General features: G+C 42.8%; 1 protein-coding gene across 1 annotated transcript in view; it reads left to right on the top strand.

The window, feature by feature from the left end:
• LOC115099498 (claudin-10-like) overlaps positions 1-21,425 on the top strand; it is a 52,766-nt gene that overhangs the window by 11,237 nt on the left and 20,104 nt on the right. Inside the window, exon 2 of the mRNA XM_029617171.1 lies at positions 17,924-18,088. Coding sequence (XP_029473031.1) covers positions 17,924-18,088 — 165 coding nt within the window. The remainder of the gene's footprint in view (positions 1-17,923; positions 18,089-21,425) is intronic.

Here is a 21,425-nt window from a genome sequence, read left to right as displayed (position 1 = left end):
GGGCGGAGCCAGAGACCTGGGAGGACGATGACGCTGTGGCCATGTTGCGCGGCGCGCAACCGCAGACCCGAGCCCCCGAAACAGAACACCCTCATCGGAGACGCGGCGGTCTTCCGCACAGGTAAGGGACGGACCCCGGTCGCGGCTTGCCGCTACCGCAAGTCATAACATTGCAATCCACAAAAGGACATTACCTTCTATCCTATGACTTTTTAATTTTCTTAGAAGCCTCTCATGTAGGACTTTCTCGAAAGCCTTCAAATATACCACATCTACCGGTTCACCTTTGTCCACGTGTTTATTCACCTCTTCAAAAAAATGTAGGGAATTTGTGAGGCAAGTCTTCCTTGGATAAATCCATGTTGGCTGTGTCCCATCAAACCATGACTATCTAAATGTTCCATGATTTTTCCCAGCACTGAAGTCAGGCTTACCAGTCTATAGTTTCCTGGATGACCACTGGATCCTTTTTTAAATATCGAGGTTGCATTGGCCACCTTCCAATCTTCAGGTACATTGGATGATTTTAATGATAGGTTACACGTTTTTACTAATAGTTCTGAAATTTCATGTTTTAGTTCTTTCAGAACCTTGAGGTGTATACAGTCTGGTCCAGGTGATTTACTACTCTTCAATTTCGTCAATCAAGCCTACCACATCTTCCAGGTTCACCGTGATTTGGTTCAGTTGAACAGAATCATCACCCATGAAAACCTTCTCCAGAACAGGTATCTCTCCAACATCCTCTTCAGTAAACACTGAAGCAAAGAAATCATTTAATCTTTCCTTGATGGCCTTATCTTCTCTAAGTGCCCCTTTAACCCCTTGATCATCCAACAGTCCAACTGACTCCCTTGCAGGCTTTCTGCTTTGGATATATTTTTAAAAGTTTTTATTGTGAGTTTTTGCCTCTATGGCCAACTTTTCAAATTTTCTCTTAGCTTGGTTTATCAACGTCTTACATTTAACTTGCCAATGCTTATGCTTTATCCTATTTTCTTCTGAAGCATCCTTCTTGCAATTTTTGAATTAATATCTTTTGGCTAAAATAGCCTCTTTTACCTCACCTTTTAACCATGCCAGTAATCGTTTTGCCTTCCTTCCACCTTTCTTAATGTATGGAATACATCTGGTCTGTGCTTTTTGGTTGGTATTTTTTAAGAATGTCCATGCCTGTTGCACACTTTTAACCTTTATAGCTGCACCTTTCAGTTTTTTTCTATTTTTCTCATTTTATTAAAGTTTCCCTTTTCAAAGTTTATCACTAGAGCCATGGACTTACATACTGTCCCCCTTCCAGTCATTAATTAGTGATCATGTTATGATCACTATTGCCAAGCAGCCCCACCACCATTATCTCTCTCACCAAATCCTGTGCTCCACTTAGAATTAGATCTAAAATTGTTCCCTCTCTTGTCAGTTCCTGAACCAATTGCTCCATAAAACTGTCTTTTATTCCATCCAGGAAGTTTATCTCTCTAGCATGCCCTGATGTTTCACTTAGGTTGACTGGTGATGCCAAGGCAGTATCCTTTTAATTTAAAAAAGGATAAAGTCCCTATTGGGTAAAGTGATATCTTGTGTCATCTGTTAGGCCCAAATTTTAAATATTTTGCTCCTCTGTGCAGCTCTATCACACATTTTTGTAGTTCAAATAACTAGGGAGTAGCTTGGGCAATGAAGTGGAATGGATTTGGATTTTTAATTATTTGTCTTTCCAAACCTATGCTCAAAGTGAGTTACAATTCAGGTACAGTAGGTAGGTCACTGCCTCAGAGAGGGCTTACAATCTAATTTGGTATCTTTGAAAATGCATGTGATGCCTGGATGCATCAGTGCTACCTATATTCTTTTGGCTGTTAGCCTATCAATTTGTTGATTCTGATACCAGAAACAACATATTGGCCTAGGTACTGACTTGTTTGTGTCATGCAGTCCATTGGGATTGTTTCTAGAGGGCCTTATTGATCAAGGCGAGAACAGACTCCCCAGGATGGCAGAATTTTGTTCTGTGGGTGGACCATTCCTTTGCATTTGCAGGATCTTTTGTTACAGATTCTTGGAACCCATATGTTTGTAATAAATGTGCTGGCTTAAAATTTCAGACAGAGAATATATTTAGATAAGTATCCTAATTTTGATGCACAATAGTTAGAATTTGTTTGAGTTCTTTCATCTTCCTCATTGCTGGTATTACTTCTTTTAACTGATCTAAGCAGGTCTGCTCTCTTATTTTTAGCTGGTTATTAGATGATTTTCCTTCTTAAAAACTGTCCCGTAAAGCAGCATAGTACACCCTTCCATGTCACTGACAGAAAAAGTGACAAGTAGACTCACTCATGTGAATTACATTGTCTATACAACGCCTTCATATGTCCATGATTGAGAGTTACTAAATGTATTATTCTTTATTTCAAAGTCAGTCAGACATCTGCAGATTTTCCTCTTTTGGATGACAATCACATTCTCCATGCTCTTCCTGGACTGAAGTCACTGGCGGTACTCCTTTGGTGAGTAGCAACGGTGTAACCCCCTCTCAGTTGTTATCCAGAATATAGGAACTGCTACTGTCCCAGGGCCAATGTCATCTTCCTGGACCTCTAATTCTTCCTGTCTTGTCCATATCATAGGTGGACCCATGGGATACCAGGGGTCCACCTAGGTGCACAAAATGTGGAGATCACTACACAGTCTCTCCAGTCAAACTCCATTTGAACTTTCTCACGAGGGTATTCACTCCTGTAGATTTCAGCAGGTTTGTTATCAACTCAGAAAAAACATACAGGATGGTTAGGGATGAATTTTAAAAGCCTTGGGGTGCACCAAAGCAGGGAGATACATGCAGAAGTTGCGCCTGCCGCATGGATTTTAGAAGGCACGCAAGTATGCATATATCTCCTGGTACATGCACAACATTTTTTTACCACAAAAGGGGCAAGGCATGTGCATGGTCTGGGCATGGCATGGGTGTCTTCGGATTTATGAATGAAACCAGCGAATAAATATTTACGTGCATAAGCATGCACCCAGGGTCCCTACCACATAACTTTACTTCTGCTATGGATGGTGTTTAAGCCCTAAAACAAAACAAAAAAAAAATAGGCTAGTCAGAGGAGTTTTAAGGGCAGGGGCTAATGGGGTAAAAGGGAGGCTAATTAACTAGGAGGGTTAGCAAGTCCTATCCTTTACCTGGGCGAACTGGGAATGAACTGGGAAAACTGGTAATTGCATCTGTGCATGTGTGTGCTAAAATCCCCCCACTTACATGGTTGAGGCGGCATTTGCATGCACATGCACGTGTCCATATAAAATTGTGTGCACATGTACACATGTACAGCCTATTTTATACCATGTGCACATATACGTGCATATGTTATAAAATGGCCACGTCCTTTGGTGCGAGCCGGCATACACACGTACATGTGCACCCGCATGGCTTTTTAAAAGTTAGTGTTCAAATAAAAAGTTTACTGTAACTTAGATGAACTTGATCAAAAAATAAAAATTAAAAAAAAAATCACAAAAGAATCCCCAAAATCTCTTGACAAAGATGGAATGAAAACTCCAAGTTCCTTAGTCTCTTTCTCTTTAACTCAGAGTCAATGTCCCTTCCTGGTGACATGAAAGTAGGAAGGTGGTGTTAAAAACTGCATCACATCCACAGATAAAGAAAAAAGGTTTCCAAAACCATCCTTACAGTCCCCACTTTAACTGGACACCGAGAAAAGTAGCCTCCTATTTCAATTCCCCTTAGGCAGGGGTGCTTGCCCTCGTGAGCTAGGAGTAGATCAAGTTAAAAACACAATTCTCTCAAAAGACAAAACTCTTTCTTCTCTCTAATCACCCAAAGCCGTACCCCTCCAGGCCTGTGATAGCTCTAGCAAGGTTATTGTCCTTGTTTTTCCCAATTCTGCAGGCTGTGGGGACCTATGGGATCCACCAGAAAAACACTCCAAAACCAAAATTACAACAGACCACTCACTGAACATGTTCAACCCAGATTATATAGAGGGAGACTGACCAATCCCAACAACCTAGATGGGGAAAAATTGTAAAGCTTCTTCTTGGCTCTTGTCAAAAACTCTCCCTGGAGAAAGAAAAGAGAAAAAACAAGTGGTAGGGGAATGAAGTGCCCCTTACATAGGTTTTTTTCTTTTTCTCCCCTCCCTCACTAGCAGAGACAGAACTATTTTTGGTCTATACATCTTCATGGTATTAATTTTTTCAAATTGTTAACAAATATTGAAATGTTTCAGAAATTGGTATTTTGACACACAGTCATTTAAATTCATTTTTCCAATGCCTTCAAGGTCCCTGTTCAGGTGCCAAAATTGTGTAAGCTCTGGGCTGAAGTGCTCTTTAGGAATCCAAAGGCACATAGTAAATCCTGAGGCTATAGATATCTTCACTCTCCATACAGTCCATTAGTCTCAGGTTCTCCAGAGTTCCCCAAAGGATGGGATCTCCTAGGCCCTGACTATTGATTTTGTACAGTGATTCTAGCAGACTCCAAGATCAGGTTCCAACATAACTATTGACAGGCGATTTTAAAGTGAAACTGATCATCGCTTGCAAGTCCTTTTTTTTTCCATTTCCTCACAGTCCACAACACAGACATTAGTGAAGGTAAATCTGTGACTCTGCAGTCACAGTAAATCTGGAATTTAATGCCAAGACATGCTCAGTCATGCTTCTGAGGTGCGGTAATCCAAAAGAACTGTATGATGGGGGGGGGGGGGGGGGTGTGAAAAACTGATGTGCACGCACCAAGAGAGGGACCTTGTGGTAATAGTGTTTGGTGATCTGTAGATGACGAAGTAATGTGACAAGGTGATAGCTAAAGCCAGGAGAATGCTGGGCTGCATAGCGAAAGGAGTAATCAATAAGAAAAAGGAGGTGATAATCCCCTTATACAGGTCCTTGGTGAGGCCTCACCTGGAATACTGTGTTCAGTTCTGGAGTCCATATCTGAAGGGGGATAAAGACAGGATGGGGGTGATCCAGAGAAGGGCAACCAAAATGGTGTGGGGTCAGTATTGGAAGACCTATGAGGAGAGGCTGAGGGATCTGATTATGTATACCCTGGAAGAGAGGAGGTGCAGGAGAGATATGATACAGATCTTTATTTTTAAAGAGGTTCCTACCTGTGCACATCCTGCCAGAGGGTTGTTCTGTATTTAGTTGCAGTGAGAAAGATTTTTGCCAGATTCCCTTTGGGGCAAAAGGGCTGTCAATCCAGAAGCCTGAAGACCTGTGTGCTCCCTCTACACCTCAGGTGAGGCAAGCACCAGTGACAGATCCTTCTGGGTGAGATTTTTGATAGCCAAGATGTATCCTGACTTTTTTCAGAAGGGACTCCTGCTTAAAACTTGCACCCTTTGGAGAAGGCTCCCCCTCAATGGGACACAAAGGACAAGGGCTAAAAACCCATGAGCCCTAATCTACTCCCTAGAAGGAGCAAGCACCAGGGATAGTGAAGAAGCAATCACCGAGAGATTTTTCAGAGAGCAAGTTTTCAGATATTGCTTTGTGGGGAGGTATTTTGACTCATCCCCTCCCCACAGGGTTCCAGGGCTGGGTTAGCCTGGTTCCCACATTCTAAAGACTTTTCCTGCAAGAAAAGGCACCAACGCCAACATCAAGGAGAAGAACCAAGATCTTGGAGTTTCTCAATTGGATCTCCACCACATGGGACCAAGACAGGCTGGGCAACTGTGAATAAACTGGAATCAAGTAGGACTTTCTGTGTTTGAGGGGACCCCCTCCAGTAGGATTCCCATTTGTAACCCGGGGAGAGCTTTGTGCACTTTAAAATCACCATGGAGAACTTCTATCAGATATCGGAGATAAAGGACATCTAACCAGAAGAGAAAAAAACACCTTTGTACATCAGTCAGCTGTAAATTCTTTATTAAAGAATCAGTAAACATTAAATTTAACATCCAGTGCCTTGTCCTGCCTGGTTTGTCCCAGCATCTTACCCCTTGAGATGTAGCAGATAACACCACACAGAGAGACAGAGACATAATTGAGAGCTTTCCCCCACAAAAAAGGATTCCACCCTTGGGACAGAGAGTAAAGTTATGGGAGAAGTGCTAGCTGGAACAGCCCAGAAGAATAAATGTTTGTGTGCTCTTGAGACTTAAAACCCTCCAGTAAGCGTTATACTCAAAAATAGAATAAGTTCTAGCCTTCAAAAATCCCACACTGGGTAGTGATGTCGCTGGTGCTTGTCTCCCCTAGGGAGGCGAGGGATGGCTCACAGGTCTTCTGCCCCTAGTCCCTTTAAAGGAGACCAAGATTTTCTCAAGAATGAAAATACAAAAAGAAATCCAGCAAAAATCTCTCTCTCTTCCTGATGCAACCATCAGTCTTCAACGGCTTCGCCCTGCCTACCTCTCACTACTTGCGGCTCTTCCCGCTCACCTCGGACTACTGGCTGTCGCAGCGTCTGTTTGCCATCCTCTCCGGCGTCCCCAGACCGGCTTTGGTGCTGCCTCCCACCATTCTCCTTCAAGGTACCTTAGGGCACGCGCACGCCGCCCTCATCTTTATTTCCTCGGGGCGTCCCCCTGATATGACATCATGCTGCCCGGATATTTAAGCCTACAGTATTTACTAGCTCATTGATTTAGCAACGGAACCTCTACGGATGGGATTCGCTCTCCGTACCGAAGCTGCTTTGCCACTCCAGCACTATCTGAAACTCTTACACCCTTCGGGGTTCCTAATGGGGTTCCCGCTCCTTGGGGTCCTCTTCTGCTTCTTTCAGGTGCTATCAGGAGACAGGTACTCGCTCCTCTTGGGCCCATGTTCCCTGAGTCACTGCCTGCATTGTCAAACCCTTCTACTTAGAAGACTTCACTAACAGTTTCCATCTGTGAGTACAACTACCATCTATTCCACAGTACTGCTTCACTGGAACCAGGTACTCGCTCCTCGAGGGCCTGCCCCCTGTTCCGGTGCCAGACCTCTCGTCTAGTGGAATCTCTGTTACTGCTACGTGAGTACAATACAACTGAGTCTCTCTGCTCTAAGGGATCAGGTACTCGCTCCTCGAGGGCCTGCTCTCCCTGTCTCGGAACTTCTCCTAATTCTACCTGGGACTCTGAATGCTTCTTATCGTGTACTCATAACTCTCAGTCTCTTTCCACTACAGCACAGCTTAGCAGAGGATTCGCTGTTCCAGCGTTTTGTGGGAGACCTGCCCAGCTGGGCTCAACATCTACTACTCACTACCACCACCTCTGGTGGTTTCCACAACTGTTTAATAAAAGATTCAAATCTGTGTTTGTGTGTCCAGAGTCTAGCCTGACACTGTGGTCCCTCATGGGACTGCCCCCCGTGGGCGTGGTCAGCTGCCACAGTGTCCAAGGATCCACCCAAACATCAATAACCATATCACTTCCAAAACTGAGGCAGGCCCTCTCAGACAAGGAGTTTACTGTGGGGAAGCTCTTGGGGGAAATTCCTTAAATTAGGCAGAGAGCCCAACTTAAAAGGGGTACCAAAAGAGCTCTTGCCTCTCCAAAGTCTAACTGAAAATGACCACACCGAACTTACTGATCACCTCATTAAGTACCCTGAGACAACCAATCACAGCCCTCCAGGTTGGGAGGGGCTGAAAAGGAATGGAAATCTCACTAAACTGTATTTCTTGATAAAGGGTCTAGGGCCATCTGGTGGCAAACCAAGGGGGTCTGCCAAAATTTTTTAAACCCAGGTACACTAATAGCTTTCACCATATACTCTGGCAATGAATTCTAGAGTTTAATTATGTGTTAAAAAATATTTTCTCCTATTTGTCTTAAATATATCATCTTTTAATTTCATTGAATGTCCCCTAGTTTTTGCACTGTTTGAAAGAGTAAACAGCAATTTGGGTTTACCCATTCCATTCCACTCATTATTTTATAAACTTCTATCATATCTTTCACTCAACCATCCCTTCTCCAAACGGAAGATACCTAACCTCTTTAGCCTTTCCTCATAGGTCACCTTTCTCTGTACCCTTCCTAATTCTGCTAAGACTTTTTTGAGAGGCATGATCCAGGCCCTATTGAACTAGGACTTACTGGAAACCCTGGGAACCATGATCCAGTCCTGCTCCTCTAGGGGAACAATAACAAAAATAGTTGCTCTAGGAGCTGAGATATTGCTGCAGCAGGGAAAACAGATGAAAGCTGCTGCCCTGGGAACAAGCTCCACCAGGGATTAGACCTGAAGGTCGGGGACCTGGAAGCAAGGAATCCTACTGCATCAGTCCGACATGTGTCCGCCATCTGGCTATTGCCTATTGCCAGTGCAACACCAACCTATATAACCAAGTGATATGTCACTGAAAAAGGGAATGCCCTCTGACTCTAGTTGGTAGAGATATCCCACTAGTCTGGACTGCAGTAGCAGGATGAAAAGGAATATGTGTATTAAGCAAAAATGCTTACACTTCACCATGTTTTGTCTTCTGGAGACTAAGAGTAAACTCCTCTAGGATTTACTAGAAATAAGCGATTGTTAAAATGTGGAACTTTCCAGTAATGGGAGGTGTAGGTAGGTGGGAGCTTAGTACAGTAATTGATGGTGGGTGCCTTCCCCCAAAGCAGATGGGATGGGAATATGACATAAAAGTTTAGCCTGTATATCCAGACCTGTAAATAGCCTGTTACAGTTTTAATGCTTCTTTTTCATTGTCTCCTGCACTATGTATATTCCTCCCTGCTTCCCCTCCCTGTTGATTGTAATTTCAGCCTTTCAGTTACAATGTGAACCGGTATGATGTATGCTTACTAATGCCGGTATATAAAAGTTTTTAAATAAATAAATAAATAAATAAATAAATAAAAGTGCTTTCCATTAGGCACAGAGGGGAGTTGTTTGAGGAAGTAATTGGAGAAGAGATAGTGAAAAGTTCTACTACAGTGGGTAAAAAGAATCCACCCTAGAAGAGCTGGGACTCACTGGGAGGATAAAGACCCATCAGTTCCTGCCGACACCTATTCTTCCTGAGGAAGCCCCAGTTTGAGAGGCATTAAGGAGAAGAAGTGTGGTCTCTATTATAATTTTCCTTCCTGGGGACCCTGAAAAGAGAAATGCTTCAGTCAGAGATTGTGGGGAAGAACTGAGACTTGGTCTGAGCTGAAGAGGTTTGAGAAGAAATGTGGTAACAATTGTAGGATTTTGAGATGTAATACAAGAACTGTGGGAGAAATGAGAACTGATATTTGCTGAATTTTCTAGCTGTTTTCTGAACTTTTGAATTTTGGCCGATTTTAATTCTTTTTCTTCATATAAATTCTCTCTTTGCTTGGAACACTATCTTTGAGGATGGAGTGCTTGTTTTTTTTTTTAATGTTAGACTACCATTGGGCTCATAGCACTTGCTCTTCCCCAGTGGAAAGAATTCCCCAGGGCTATAGGCAGCTTTTACTACCCTTGCAGTTGCCGAAGGTGATCCCTGGTAAAGGAGAGGTTACATGCTCATTAATACCTCTAAGGTATTTGAATGTCTCTATCATATCTCCCTTATCTCTCCTTTCCTCTAGGGTATGCATGTTTTAAATCTTTAAGTCTGTCCCTATATGCTTTACAGGAAGACCACGGACCATTTTAGTAACCTCCCTCTTATCAACTCTATATCCTTTTGAAGGTAAAGGTCTCCAGAATTGTACACAGTATTTTAAATGAGGTCTCACCAGAGAGATACAGGGACACTATTACCTCCTTTCTTCTGCTGACCATTCCTCTCCATAGGCAGCCAAGCATCTTTCTGGGTTTTGCTGTTAACTTGGGATCAGATGCAGCCACCCCCAGATCTTGCTCTTGTTTTGTGCACAGAAGAATTTCACCTCCTAGACCAGGATTTTGCCTGAAGAATATCACATCAGTATAGGATTATTGATAACAAAACAGCTGTTTAGATTCTTAAACAAACAATGTTTGCCAAGCAGTGTGCCTTCAGACCTGATCAGATGTGCCTTGGAAAACTCACAACCAGGGGCGGATTGGCTTATCAGGGCTTCGGGCATTCCTTGGTGGGCCGGTCAGGGCAGTCGCATGACACTGGTACTGCTCACAGTGCGCACAAGCCCCGGGATGCGCGTATGTCCCAGGGCTTTCAAAATGGGCAGTCCAGGGGCGGGGCCGGTGGTGTGGCGGCAGTTTGGGGGCTGGCCAGGGGTGGGGCCGGGGGTGTGGTGTCAGTTCAAGGGCGGTCTGGGGGTGGGGCTGAATCCCCCGGCACAGTGGCCTGTGCTGGGGATGGCGAGCCGGCACGCGCAAGTTATGCCTGCCAGAGGCACCCCACCATACATTCATCAATCCTATGAAGAAAATAACCTCGTCTCTCATTCAAGATCTCATCTCAAACACCCACAAACTGCGACAACAAGCATTCAAAACAGGAAGCCTAACACACCACCAAGCAACTCAAACTTGAACCATATGCAACGAAAATCCAACCATCTCATCAACATCCCCCTAAAGAACAACCTCAGAAACCTAACCTATTTGACCTTCTTCTTAATAAACGCTCAATCCCTAACCAAAAAATATATCCTAATAAATGACCTAATTCAAGACAATAATCCAGACTTCATAGCTATTACAGAAACCTGGTTCAAAACCACCGACCAAGTGCTCGTAAACCAACTACTTAACAACAACTACGACCTGTTCTCCATTCCTCGTAAAGCCCGAAGAGGAGGTGGCCTCTTACTAATAATAAAAAAAGAGCTCGCAATCAAACAAATCTCCAACAACCTACCAAAGAACTACGAAATCGCCCTCTTTGACTCAGAACACCTTCAAATATGCCTAGTCTACTGCCCTCCAAACCTTCTAGAAGATGACCCATCCCCCCTTCTGGAATACCTATCTTCAAACATCAGCACAAAAAAACCTACGATTATACTGGGCGACTTCAACCTCCACACAGACCTCAACAAAAAAACTCATAGCTGCCAAACCCTTCTGGACATGCTATCTAGTTTCAACATGACTCAACAAGTGAACACCCATACTCATAAAGCGGGTCATACTCTTGACCTAATTTTCACCAGCCACCACTTCTCAAATACTTACACCTCAGCCAACCCAGTCCCCTGGTCTGATCACTTCCTCATCCACTGTAAAACTCAACTACAACCCAGTATCTCAACTAATGCAAACATCTCTTCTTCCTTCAAATTCAGACCACAGTTTCATCCAGACAAACTACAAAAAGAACTAGGAAAACAACTCTCTAACCTCGACCTCTCCAGCACCAAGAGAGCAACTCAATCTTGGCACCATCTAACCAAACTAACAGCCAACAATATAAACCCAGTGAAAACTAGTCTGCGAAAACTAAAAAATGACAAAAATAACCCGTGGTTTGACTCCAACTTAAGATCAATGAAATCTAACCTCAGAAAATTGGAAAAAGAATGGAGAAAATCGATGTCCCCAACTAACCAACAAAGATACCGCACTCACCTTGCCATCTATAAAAGCACAATTTCAAACACGAAAAGATACTACTACAGCCAAAAGATTAAAAACTCTTCTAACAACTCAAATGCCTTATTCAACATCGTAAAAAACCTCACAGAGGACAAAAACACTACTACCCACTCACACATTGATACCAACTTATCTCAAAACCTCGCCACGTTCTTCAATGACAAAATCAACAGACTAATAAGCTCTCTCAACAATTCTACTACCACAGAAGACTGGTTAGAATCTAAGAATATACCCCAGTGGTCACATTTCAACCCTGTCTCCAACACTGAAGCCGAAAAAATGCTAAATAAAATAAATCCTGCACGTCATGAACTTGACTCAATCCCGACGCGGAACCTCAAAGATATGGCACATATCATCGCCCCCACCTTAGCCGCCATCTTGAACAAATCACTAGAAGAAGGCGAACTCCCAACCGAACTAAAATCTGCAACCATCACTCCCATTCTAAAAAAGAAGAACCTAGATCCGTCAGACCCAAATAACTACCGCCCCATATCCAATCTACCCCTACTAGCCAAATTGACAGAAAAAGCTGTTTTATCCCAACTAAACGAACATCTTGATTCATACAACATACTACACCCGAATCAACACGGATTTAGAAAAAATCACAGCACGGAAACACTTCTCGTCAACCTATCTAATGAAATTCTAAGAAGTGCTGACATCAAGATTAACCACCTCCTAATACTCCTAGACCTCTCCGCGGCATTCGATACCGTAGATCACAAAATCCTTCTATCTAGCCTCTCAAACATCGGCCTCTCCGGCATCACCCTCAAATGGTTCACCTCCTTCCTAAATAACAGATCCTTCAAGGTCACTATGAACAACATCTCATCAAAACCCCTCCCTCTAGACACCGGTGTACCACAAGGTTCTGCCCTTTCGGCCACCCTCTTTAACATCTATCTAATTCCTCTCTGCCACCTCATCTCCAGTCTTGGAATAACTTTCTTTCTGTACGCCGACGACATTCAGTTCATCATACCTGTCACCAACTCAATAGAAGACGCTCTTCGCACAGCTGCCAAACACCTAACCACAATTAGAAACATGCTCAACAAGTTAAAATTATGCCTAAACATGAATAAAACTGAATGTATCCTCATTGGAAGAAACGTCTCAGACCAAACCATCTCCCACAACTCTCTTCTAATCAACAACATCTCCATACCTCTAAAAAGCTCAACAAAGGACCTCGGCGTATGGATCGATAAAGATCTCAACCTAAAAACATACATAGCAGCCAAAACCAAGGAAGGTTTCTATAAACTTCATGTACTAAAACACCTAAAACCGCTCCTCCACCATCAGGAATTCCGAACAGTACTACAATCCCTGATCTTCAGCAGCTTAGACTACTGCAACTCAATGTTATTAGGTCTCCCCAAATCCACCTTAAAACCGCTACAGTTACTGCAAAATGCCGCTGCAAGAGTACTGACCGGAAATAAAAAATCGGATCACATCACCCCAATATTAAAACGTCTACACTGGCTACCAATCATTCAGAGAATTGAATACAAAACCCTGACGATCATCCACGACGCATTACACAATACAGTTAACTCCGCAGTCAGTAAAATGTTCCACCCCCACAAACCTCAACGGAACACCAGAACTTCTGAAAAACGTCTACTCGAAATACCCACATATCCCATGGCTAAGCTTACTAACACCAGAAATAGAGCTCTCTCCATAGCGGGGCCAAAACTCTGGAACGCCCTACTATGCTACCTCACCACTATCATCGAAAATAAATCATTCAAAAAAGAACTGAAAACCTGGATCTTCAGCCAGACTTTCAATGATGATTTAAGCAATCCACAATTGTGATGCCTTAAGCCTCCCATCCTTCTCCCCTCTTCTCCGCATACCTACCCCTTCCTCCTTCCATTGCCTACCCCATCCCCCCCTTTTTTCCTTCTTTTCCCATTAATACTTTCTTGTATTCAGAGCACGAGTTTGTATATACCTTCCTCGTTTTTCGTTTCTATTTTCATTTTCGTTATTTGACTTAAGTTATTTTTAGTTATTTCCTGTTACAACCTACTCCATATGCTATTTGCATATATTTTTGTTTCTCAAATTGTTCTATGTATCATTGTTTCGTTTCAATGTAAACCGGGGTGAAGGCATGTGCTAAACCTCGCTATATAAAAGCTTCAAATAAATAAATAAATAAATGTCTTATGTTCCTGTCCAGAAGGAGAGAAGATTTTTATCTTTGAAAATGTTTAAGACTTTCTAAACCAGAGGTCTAAGAGTAACATCAGCGAGAGAGAGAGAGATTCCAGCTCATACTAGGAATCCATTTTCCGCCGTCTGTCTGGCCAGGTTAATTTTCATTGTGCCAGACACTGGCTCAGCTGGCAGGTCTTAGATCATCAGAACTCTTTGGATTTGATTTTTGTCAACACTGATTAAAGATTTTGTGCTAATTGGATTGAATATATTTTGGGTAGCAGCAATTGTTTGTTGGAACATGCCAACAGAGTGTCCCGTATCTTTTTGTGGGAATACAAGGTGCCCCCAAAGCAAGGACATCCTAACTGAGAACAACTGGAAGAGAAGCAGCAGATAGTTCAAGAGACTGTGTATTGGCTCCCTCCCCTCTGAGCCTAGGGCCCCAGAGATTGACTCCTCCTCCCTGCTGGAAAGGACCCCGCCACCCTGAGGCCAGTGTCCTGTGTTTGATGTGAGAGGAGGAGAGGAAGAGAGAGCTGGGAGAAAGTGACCCCGGGAGCAACAGTGTACCCCTGAATTCTGGGAGGGCCCCTAACAGGGTGGTTAATGACATTCTGTAAAACTTCCAATTCTTGTGTTTTATTTGTGAAGTAAGCTGCTTTTGTTTGCTGCAACTGGCAGAAAAGACGCCGAGAAGGGGAAGCTAGGCTTATAATGAGTGGAATAGACAGAATGAATGTATTATCTCTTAAAATAACAGGAAGTTGTTTTTAGAGATGCTGGAAAGATTGCAAATTCCAGGCTGCACACTAGATGTCAGTAAAAGCTAAGAATATGATAGAATGATGCATGAGGTGCCTCAATATATGCAAAGTTAACAAGATGGGAAAACTTCAGTTTTAATTTGGTCTGGGCTTGTATACAGTATTATGAAAGACTTAATTCAAAGTCCTATACTGCCGGTGTGCTCTGCCTGAAGAAAGGAAAGAGTTGGAAACAATACAATCATTCTGACCCATTCAATCTTCTTAGGAAAATGCTGCATAGCCATTCTATGCTGAAAAGGCAGCACTTGACAAGTGCGTAGTAAAAGTTTCAACCATGTACCCAGCAATATTAAGAATCTCGGTTTTGAAATTTCAGGTGGAAAGATTATTGTATTAAATTTCTTTTTTTGTTAGCCTAGGCTTATGAAACTTGCTTGAGGTTTATTTTGAAAATATACTTCCAGGGCATAAAAATTCCAGTGAGCATTCATTATTTGCACTGGAGATACTGCAGTGTTGGCCTCATGGTAAAACCACAACTCAGACAGATAACAAGAGTCACCTCTGCATGATTTGACAAAAGTTATGCTCAAGCAGCAATAACGGTAAAATATGTTATATACTACAATTCAGAGTTCAAATTTTGTTCATAAGAGCAGTTTTCTTTTTTTCTGATTTAAATTTTATTCTGTTTATCTATGCACAGTAGTGTGACTATTAGTAGACTGGGATAGTGCTGTGCTAATCCTTATGAGAACTCTAAGCAGGAATCAGCTGATGCATGCAAAGCATAGATATATGCAAAGAATAAATCCAGAATGAATAATTGAAGCATAAAATGACATATTGTATTTGACTCTGGCTAGTATTGCTACTTTAATATTTCCATGTACCATTACATAAACAGGACAAAAGTTTGGGTTTTCTTCTTCTCATGTCCATCCACCAAAGCTATATTTCTTTCTTCGTATAAGCACATTTCAGCACTGGTGAGCTGACTTCCGCAAATCTCCGCACCATGCAGGGGGTCGCTCTTGAACTATGGGCAAACCACCAAAGTGCTGCATGATTTGCTTCTCGCCCCAGTCACAGCTCCGGTAGAGTGTCCTATTTTCATACATTGACATCCAAGTGAACCGTTCCTCCTCCACCCCTTGCTCATTCACTCTGATAGGCAAGCTGATTCCAGTAGCAAGATTTCCAAGCTGCACCTGCATAATATCTCTTTGCAGACAGTCAGAAAAGTGATGTTAATTACGTTCGCTGTCATGAGGACGTTTCTGTGTGGCTTCAGGCATTTTTGTACCTCAGTGTAGACATACAAAGAGTGTCTGGTGTCCTCTGATTGCCACTACCTCAAATTTGATTGGCCAAAACTCTTTGCATGTCTGTGTTATTCCAATAAGGATATACAGACTGTAGTGATGTGCAATCATTTTAAATGAATGTGAAAAATGTTTGGGTGGTTTTATTTTTTGTAGACAAGTGAAAAAAAAAAAGGCCTCCCTGAAGCCTTCCAATTCCCCTTTCCTGTCCTGTGAAACTAATTCCGGAGCCCGGGCCTACCCAGCCTCTCAAATGTTGTATTAACATAATGGCGCTGGCTGCATCCCAGCAGGCACTGAAGTGACACTAATTCAGTGCCGATTTCTGGCCTGCCAGCATCATTTTTATAAACTAAACTAAACTTTCAAAGCTACAGAAGGTAGGGCAGGAGCAAGTGGGCTTCGATCCTGCCCTTTGACTTGCCAAAAGTTGGGGATAGCATCAAGAGAGTAAGTGGAAACTGGGAAGGTCCCCGGCCCCAGACATTTTTCGTAGGGTGGCGGAGGGGCATACATGGGGAGGCGCTGGTTGAGCTCTGCTCAGCCCAACTGGGTCGGCCTGGTACCCGACCTTAATTTGTACACCAGGAGGGGGCTCGGAGAGGCCCAAGGAGGCCTCAGTTGGCTTTGGGGAGGCCCAGATGATTAGGCCTGGGTCCCAGGGATGTCTTGGAAGGATTCTGGGAGGCCTTTTGATTTTTATTTTTTTTTTTGGGGGGGGAGGATGTTTTTAAATTTTTTTTATACTTTGGGAAATGAATCAAACTGTAAAAAAACAAACAAAAGCATTATATGAACCAAAAAGAAAGGAACTACCACCTCAACCCCCTACTCTGAAACAAACAAAAACAAAATCAAACCGAAAATGTAATGCCTGCACATTACTAATGAAGTGTTGGCTTAAGGCACCATGTAATAACACTGGGTTGATTTTCATTGCATGGACAGAACATTCCCATACCAGGAAAGTATACTGGGCACTATAATAACACAGGGCAAGTACAGAGGTTCTGATTCTAGCTGAATGCATTCTCCATCTTGGGTTTACAAGTTTATCACTGATGTTGTTTTGAAATGTGATTTTTTGGTTGTCTTTTTTCCTCTGGTGTTCTTGATGCAGAATCACTCCAAGGTATGCTGGATTCAGGCAATGAATCAGATGTACACCATTCCAGTTGATGTTTACTCATTGTTTGTTTATTTTGACCTAGCAGTTTTCTCCTGTTCTGTTGGGCATTCAGCTCAATCTGACCCAGGGTTGGGATCCTGGTGCCATGCCCCTTAATTTTCAGCTACCTGGGGATTTTCCCCCTATTTTACCTTCTCCCAACATGGCTAATCTGATCATGGCAGTGATGATCCTCAGCTGGGGGTGATGCTCCAGAACTCCTTGTAGAATGCTGAATCTAGCCAATAGGTATCACCCTTGAGTGATGACCATCACTCCTGACTCTCCCTGCAACATCCTTGGCCTCAGCCAATCCAGGCAGCGAAAGACTCACTTTGGGGCTCAAACCAGGAATCTTTGCATGCCACTGCACATCACAGCCACTGGGCCAGCCCCTATGTTTAGTTTTATTTGCACTGTAATTGCACAGATGAAAGAGGTTGATCTGTGTGTTGTTTGAATTCTGTTGAATTTGTAGATGATTAAAACTTATTTGAACAACTATTAAATGACCTTGTAAGAGGAACTGTATACCTTTTTGTATTCGTTTTTAGAAGTTTAAGAACTGTTATTGAAACACCTCATTTATGGCCAATCATATGGGATTATGTCAACTGCTTTTAAAGTGGTCAATGACAAAGTGACTACCTTTGCAGTCAAACCAAAACATTCACGTTAGTTGTTAATTTAACATCTTTTTAACCAAAATGCCATTCATATATGGCATTGACAAAATGTTCAGTATATTTTACATTGTATATAGGGTTTACAGTTTATTATGAGGGGACCAGTTAATATAGTCTCATCCCCTCACTCATGACAGTAAGGATACATCCTTTATATAATGGACAGCCAAGGTCACCTCTATAAGTGCGTCCCACTGCAAAACTAAAAGCTTCCATAATAAAGATCTGTCCAGTGTTTCTTTTGCCTGATACTGACCTGTGATCTTTCCTTTTCAAATGCAGCTTACATCCAGGCCTGCCGGGCTCTGATGATCATTGCTATTGTTCTGGGTCTTTTTGCAACTGTCATATCCTTGTTTGGTTTAAAGTGCACCAAAGTAGGTAGCAATGATGAAAGGAAAAAAGCAAAGATTGCGCTAGCAGGTGGATTAAACTTCATTGTGGCAGGTAAGAAATTGAAAAACCACCAAATAATTCTAATAAAATATTTCATGGAAACATAGAACATTACGACAGATAAAGATGGCCCACCCACATCTCCTGCACAGCTTTATAGTCCTTTCCTCACCCTTATAGATCCTCTGTGCTTGTCCCATACTCTCTTGAATTCAGAGACGGTCCTTGTCTTCACGACTTCTACAGGGAGGCTGTCCCATGCATTCACAACTCTTTCTATAAAGACATATTTTCTTGTATTTCTCTTGAGTCTACCTCCTTTCATCCTCATTCCAAAGCCTTCTTTCCATTGAAAGAGGCCTGCTTCCTTTATTACTTGAAGGTATTTACATATACATCATATCTCCAATTTATTTCCTTTCCTTCAGAATATACATCTTTATATCTTTAAGTTTGTCCCCATATGCTTTGTCATGAACCATTTTAGTAGCTGCCCTCTGAGCCAACTCTATTTGGTTTATATCATTTTAAAAGGTGTGGTTTCCACAAATGAACACAGTACTTCAAATGAGGTCTCACCAAAGATTTGTACAGAAGCAATATCACTTCCTCTTACCTGCAAATTTGATTATCTCACTCGTCGTATTTCTTTCCAGATCATTTATAAATATATTGAAAAGTAAGGGTCCCAATACAGATCCCTGAGGCACTCCACTGTCCACTCCCTTCCACTGAGAAAATTGCCCATTTAATCCTACTCTCTGTTTCCTGTCTTTTAGCCAGTTTGCAATCCATGAAAGGACATCGCCACCTATACCATGACTTTTTACTTTTCCTAGAAGCCTCTCGTGAGGAACTTTGTCAAACGCCTTCTGAAAATCCAAGTATACTATATCTACCGGTTCACCTTTATCCACATGTTTATTAACTCCTTCAAAAAAGTGAAGCAGATTTGTGAGGCAAGACTTTCCCTGGGTAAAGCCATGCTGACTTTGTTCCATTAAACCATGTCTTTCTATATGTTCTGTGAATTTGATGTTTAGAACACTTTCCACTATTTTTCCTGGCACTGAAGTCAGGCTAACCGGTCTGTAGTTTCCCGGATCACCCCTGGAGCCCTTTTTAAATATTGGGGTTATATTTGCTATCCTCCAGTCTTCAGGTACAATGGATGATTTTAATGATAAGTTACAAATTTTTACTAATAGGTCTGAAATTTCATTTTTTAGTTCCTTCAGAACTCTGGGGTGTATACCATCTGGTCCAGGTGATTTACTACTCTTCAGTTTGTCAATAAGGCCTACCACATCTTCTAGGTTCACCGTGATTTGATTCAGTCCATCTGACTGGATCACGAGAGGAGGAAATGTGTGAAACAAAGCCAGAGTGTGTGATGGGCATGAAGAGAGCCAGAGATAGTGGGGGTGGGGCAGAGGTGGTGATGGAGGGTTTGTATGAGAGAGCTGGTGGTGAAGGGGTGGGGAGCTTTGAACCAGAGTGATGATCCAGGGGTAATTTGGATTGATTTATATTTTAAAATCCAAATTTACTTAGACTGGTTACTATTTTATTTATACATATTTGATGATTCTAAGTATTTGAAGATATTTCAGTTTTTCAAAAATGTGAATATATGGATATTTGCATCTGAAGAGTGTCAAAAATAGTCTGTAAAAGTGCTGTAGATTGAAACTCAGCAATCAAAGACTGCTGAAGCCACCAGTAAAAAGTTTCCCTACTGGGCAGGCAAGCATTGAAAAGCGTGGAACAGAGAGGAGAATCAGAGAAACCGCCTCCTAGTTAAATTTTGAATGCCAAATTAACATTATTTTTTTTCAGTAAAAGGAGCAAAGGGCTAAACTGAGTAATGTATGTCCCTTTATTACAACATACTGTACATATTGCCTGTAGAACTCCACTCCAGTTAACTTTTTGATTGTGATATTGTGGAAAGGCTTTTGAGAAAGGTTTGTCTTTTTGTAGATGAAATGAAAATCTTCCACAGGAGACACCCTTGAAAACATGAGGAGGATTCTAATGAACCTTAAGACATGATCTAGAGTCTGACAGCTAAGATTTAATGCTAAAAACTGCAGAATAATGCCTTTGAGTTGCAAAAGCACACAAGCGCAGTGCAGTATAGAAGGTGAAGATTTTTTGTGAATAAATATGGGGAGGTATCTGGAGTTGACCATATTTGATTTAGTTATTAATGAACATTTGATATTCTGCCTTTTCCCAAAGTTGTTCTCAAGATGGATTACACTAAATTTAAATGAACAGAGGCAATAGAACAGCTTATAGTTAAATCAGAATTTGCAATTAATGAAGCATTGGGATCTGTCTAGGAAATTCCATTTGTGACTAGTTTCAAGACCCAGTTGTGTCTCTGTTTTGTATAACACAGTCCTTCATAGAGGGTTTAGGAAGTTGGGCCAAAGATGTAAAATTGTTCAGAGTAGTTAAATCACAAGCAGATTGTGATAAATTGCAGGAAGACCTTGTGAGACTGGAAAATTGGGCATCCAAATGGCAGATGAAATTTAATGTGGATAAGTGCAAGGTGATGCATATAGGGAAAAATATCCCATGCTATAATTACACAGGGGTAGATTTTAAAAGAAGCGCGATCAGCCTACTTTTGCTTGCGCATCAGACTCAAGCAAAAGTACGCTGGATTTTAGTAGATACGCGCGGAGCCGCGCGTATCCACTAAAATCCTGGATCGGCGCGCGCAAGGCTATCGATTTTGTATAGCCTGCGCGCGCCGAGCCGCGCTGCCTCCCCCCGTTCCCTCCAAGGCCGCTCCGAAATCGGAGCGGCCTTGGAGGGAACTTTCCTTTGCCCTCCCCTCACCTTCCCCTCCCTTCCCCTACCTAACCCACCCGCCCGGCCCTGTCTACACCCCCCCTTTACCTTTGTCGGGGGATTTACGCCTCCCGGAGGGAGACGTAAATCCCCGCGCGCCAGCGGGCCTGCTGCGCGCCGGGCCGCGACCTGGGGGCGGGTACGGAGGGCGCGGCCACGCCCCCGGGCCGTAGCCACGCCCCGTACCCGCCCCCAAAACGCTGCCGACACGCCCCCGGAACGCCGCGACGACCGGGCCCGCCCCCGACACGCCCCCCTCCGAGAACCCCGGGACTTACGCGAGTCCCGGGGCTCTGTGCGCGCCGGGAGGCCTATGTAAAATAGGCTTCCCGGCGCGCAGGGCCCTGCTCGCCTAAATCCGCCCGGTTTTGGGCGGATTTAGGCGAGCAGGGCTCTGAAAATCTACCCCACAATGAATAGCATTTGTGCTTATAGTTTTCCAACTTTTCTCAGTCAACTTCCTTCTCTTTCTGGATACTTTTTCTGTCCTTTTGTTTAAAACTGGACTACTGAGCTGATT

Source organism: Rhinatrema bivittatum, chromosome 9 (assembly GCF_901001135.1).
Source record: "Rhinatrema bivittatum chromosome 9, aRhiBiv1.1, whole genome shotgun sequence".
NCBI classification, from domain to species: Eukaryota; Metazoa; Chordata; class Amphibia; order Gymnophiona; family Rhinatrematidae; genus Rhinatrema; species Rhinatrema bivittatum.
The sequence above is the reverse complement of the archived record's forward strand: the minus strand, read 5'-3'. Positions and strand labels throughout refer to the sequence as shown.